The sequence below is a fragment of the Bactrocera tryoni genome, chromosome 5 (genome assembly GCF_016617805.1).
Source record: "Bactrocera tryoni isolate S06 chromosome 5, CSIRO_BtryS06_freeze2, whole genome shotgun sequence".
Classification (NCBI taxonomy): Eukaryota; Metazoa; Arthropoda; class Insecta; order Diptera; family Tephritidae; genus Bactrocera; species Bactrocera tryoni.
In genome coordinates this window covers 80,126,673-80,129,851 of record NC_052503.1, presented here as the reverse complement: position 1 = coordinate 80,129,851, position 3,179 = coordinate 80,126,673, and the positions used below count along the sequence as shown (strand labels likewise).

Sequence of the window (3,179 nt, the reverse complement as noted above, 5' to 3'; positions counted from 1 at the left end):
GCTTGTAGATCTGTGCTCCGGATATGCAGTTCAGCATATTGTATGCTCAAAAGCGCGGGAGAACACCCATAAACACCTGAATTCCTGCAAAAATAAAAGAAAAAAAAGACACAAACGAACAGTGTCTACAAATAATGTTCACCACACCACACTCGACGTGTCCTCGCTATCAACGCCAACAGATCAGTTGCAATGCTTGCTCGCCAGTTAAGTTTTGTCGCTAACGGTTGTTCGGCTGCAGTGTGCGCCTGGGCCCGTCAAATGCGCGACCAATTCGAATTCTTTACCTCCAAAGGTGTTAAGAGTCAACATTGAAAACAAAAATGATCTTGATATGCGAAAACAAGAATGTTTGTTACATTTTTCTTATTGCTGTTGTTGCAGTTGTTAGAATTGTACTTGCTGTTTTTTTGCAGCGAAATTTGTTTTGGTTTGTTTTTGCTGTTTACAGTCGCCTCGCTACAAATAACGAAGAATGACTAAGTGGATAGAATTGAAGGCGACAAGCGATATTTTGCGCTGAGGCTCAGAGCTGTGTGAAGTTGTCTGGGGAAGAAATGGAGAGTTGAAACTGCTGGATTCACTCTTCGCAAGACTGACTGGAGACCCGGGCAGTGGCGTCGAGGTGCTAAAATGGGAGCTCAACTCTTCACTACTATGGGTGAAGGAAGCGGCCGCGAAGCTTTAAGGCTTGTGTGTGGGAACCGTTCTGTAAATAGAGGACTGCAGTTGCACGCCATCTATTCCGAAGGCGAAGGTTCTTATACCTCGCATGCACCGGAGGATGCACTGCGGTCTTCAGAAGACTAAGAACTGATGTGTCGACGAAAGATTGATCAAAACTACATCTCCCAAATAAACAAGCCCGTAGGATAGAGTCAGTCAACCCGTTGCCCTCGTTCTCCTTTAACGAGGAGACAAAAATTCAGCGTTCGCACCACCCTTCGGTTCTGACCCACTAAGCGTAAGCAGTATTTTTTAAAGCCTAACTCCTTTTGAGCTCTTTTACTTTCGCTAGAGCCATAAATCTTTGGGTATTCAACGGGTTACAACAGTGTCTATGAATTTCTCTTCCCCAGTTCTGTTCTATATATCGAACCAAGAAGTAGCCAAATAAGGACTCGAAATATTATAATTTTTAAAGCAACTTTTGTGCCACAACAACACAGAGAGAGACGGAGCGATACAGACGATGCAGCGAGGGAAAGAGATACAGAAAAACTCTCACATAACTAGCCTGTGTTTATGTACATAGTTTATTGAGTTGAGCTGAACAATATATCAATCCATTAAGTCTATCGTTGCCAAATGTAATTAGGCACTTGCTGCAGCGCATGGATCAGTCCAATCCCATTCCTTCCATGGTACGCATTTACCAGCAGAGGTCGAGTAGCCAGTTAGGATTTCGCATGCAACTTGTATAGCTTTGCCATCTTTACATTGCCAGTAGTGTGTTGGATCCCAGAAGTTACGTGAAATAGCGCCCTCGTTTGATGAATTGCAAGTAGGTTCTCCGCTACCATTGGGATCACAGTCAGCTATAACTGCGACAGCGTAAGCCAAGGTGACGAAGGCGAGTACGTACACTGTTGGGATAATGAAATGGAATTAATATATTTGAATTTAGTAATTCTAATTTTTTTTTTTATAAAAATATATATTTTTATATAATTTTTTTTCTTAATATATATTTTTTTTTAATATAAAAAATGTAAATAAAAATATGAAAACATTTTTTTATAAAGATATATATATATTTTTGAATAAAAAAATATTTATATTTTTTAACTTTAAATTTTAGTAATAATTTTTTTTAATTTTATTATTTTTGCTTTTGCATTAATTTTTTTTTCCCAATATTTTAAACATTTTTTTCTGCTCATTTTTATTAATAATAAATTTGTATGTATATTTAAAAAACATTTGTGATTTTTCAATAGCCTTTTAATATAAAAAAATAATTTTTTAATATAAAATATTAAGTTAGTGAACTGAAATTAAATTATTTTTTGCTCTTCCGATCTAAATATATTTGTTATAATTTTTGTATAAATTTTTTTTGTTGAAAATACTTTTTTATGAGTTTTTATGATTGAACAATTTTTTTTATAAAATTTTTTTGCTAAGAAAATTTTGGTTTATATACTTTTTTGACTAAAAATAATTTTGTTTATTTTTTTTTGTTAAAAATATTTTGTATTTTATTTTATGAAAAAGTTTTGCTTATGTATAATTTTTGTTAAAAAGATTTTGTTTTATATATTTTTTTAATGATTTTTTTGTTAAAAATATTTTTATGTATAGTTTTTTTTTGTAAAATTTCTTTCTTCTATGATTTTTTGTGTTGAAAATATTTCGGTTTATTTTGTTTTTTTTGGTAAAAAATATTATTTTTAAAATTTTTTTGTTAAAAATATTTTTTATATGGGTTTTAATATTATTAAAACAATTTTACGTCTTTTTGATAAAAAATTTTAAATTATTTTTTTTTTGCAAAATAAAATTTTTTTATAGAAAAATTTTCACTACACTCTAAGCAAGTTTTTCCACAAAATATTTCACTTTTCCGCAAAATCTTCAAACTTACCGAACTTCATTTTACTGATTTAGTTTTTTTGAGCGAGCAAAGTCTTTGAAAGCGAGAATTGCGACGAGTGACAATCTGTTGCATTGCCGCCCTTTTTATAGGAAATTTTGCGCACTAGACACCAATGGAACCTCTATCGATTAGAAAAGGCGTGTAGGGAGGCATGTTGAACAAAGTGAATTCGCGAAATTGCGTTTTTTTGCAATAATGAAAATATCTGTTATCAGCAAACTCTAAAATTATTTTTACTATTTTTTCCAACATCTTATTTCGCTAATTTCACCCACTGCAATTAGAAATTGCAACCACAAACTTTATCTATTAATTTTCTACTGACAATATTTGTTTTTATTGCTGATAAGTCATGAAGGGAAAACGAGTGTGAGAAACAAAGAAGACATGTTAGCAAAATTCTTCAGCCTTGAGGCATGAATTATACACTGCAAACAATTTTTTACACAAATTGCTTGCAAGTGCTTTTCACTACTAAATTCTATACCGTTCTTTTCACAATCCAAACACATAAGTGTCGCTATACACTCAAATACACACAATTAGGATTTATTGTAAAATCAATTAGCAAACGGAAACA

General features: G+C 32.5%; 1 protein-coding gene across 1 annotated transcript; it reads right to left on the bottom strand.

Moving 5' to 3' along the window:
• Positions 1-1,229: 1,229 nt before the first annotated feature.
• On the bottom strand, positions 1,230-2,661 carry LOC120777768. Its single transcript, XM_040109278.1, has 2 exons — positions 2,588-2,661; positions 1,230-1,586 (listed from the first exon to the last, which is right to left on the bottom strand). The coding sequence occupies exons 1-2, from the start codon at positions 2,595-2,597 to the stop codon at positions 1,315-1,317; spliced, it is 282 nt and encodes a 93-aa protein (XP_039965212.1). The 5' UTR covers positions 2,598-2,661; the 3' UTR covers positions 1,230-1,314.
• Between the last annotated feature and the right edge of the window lie 518 nt (positions 2,662-3,179).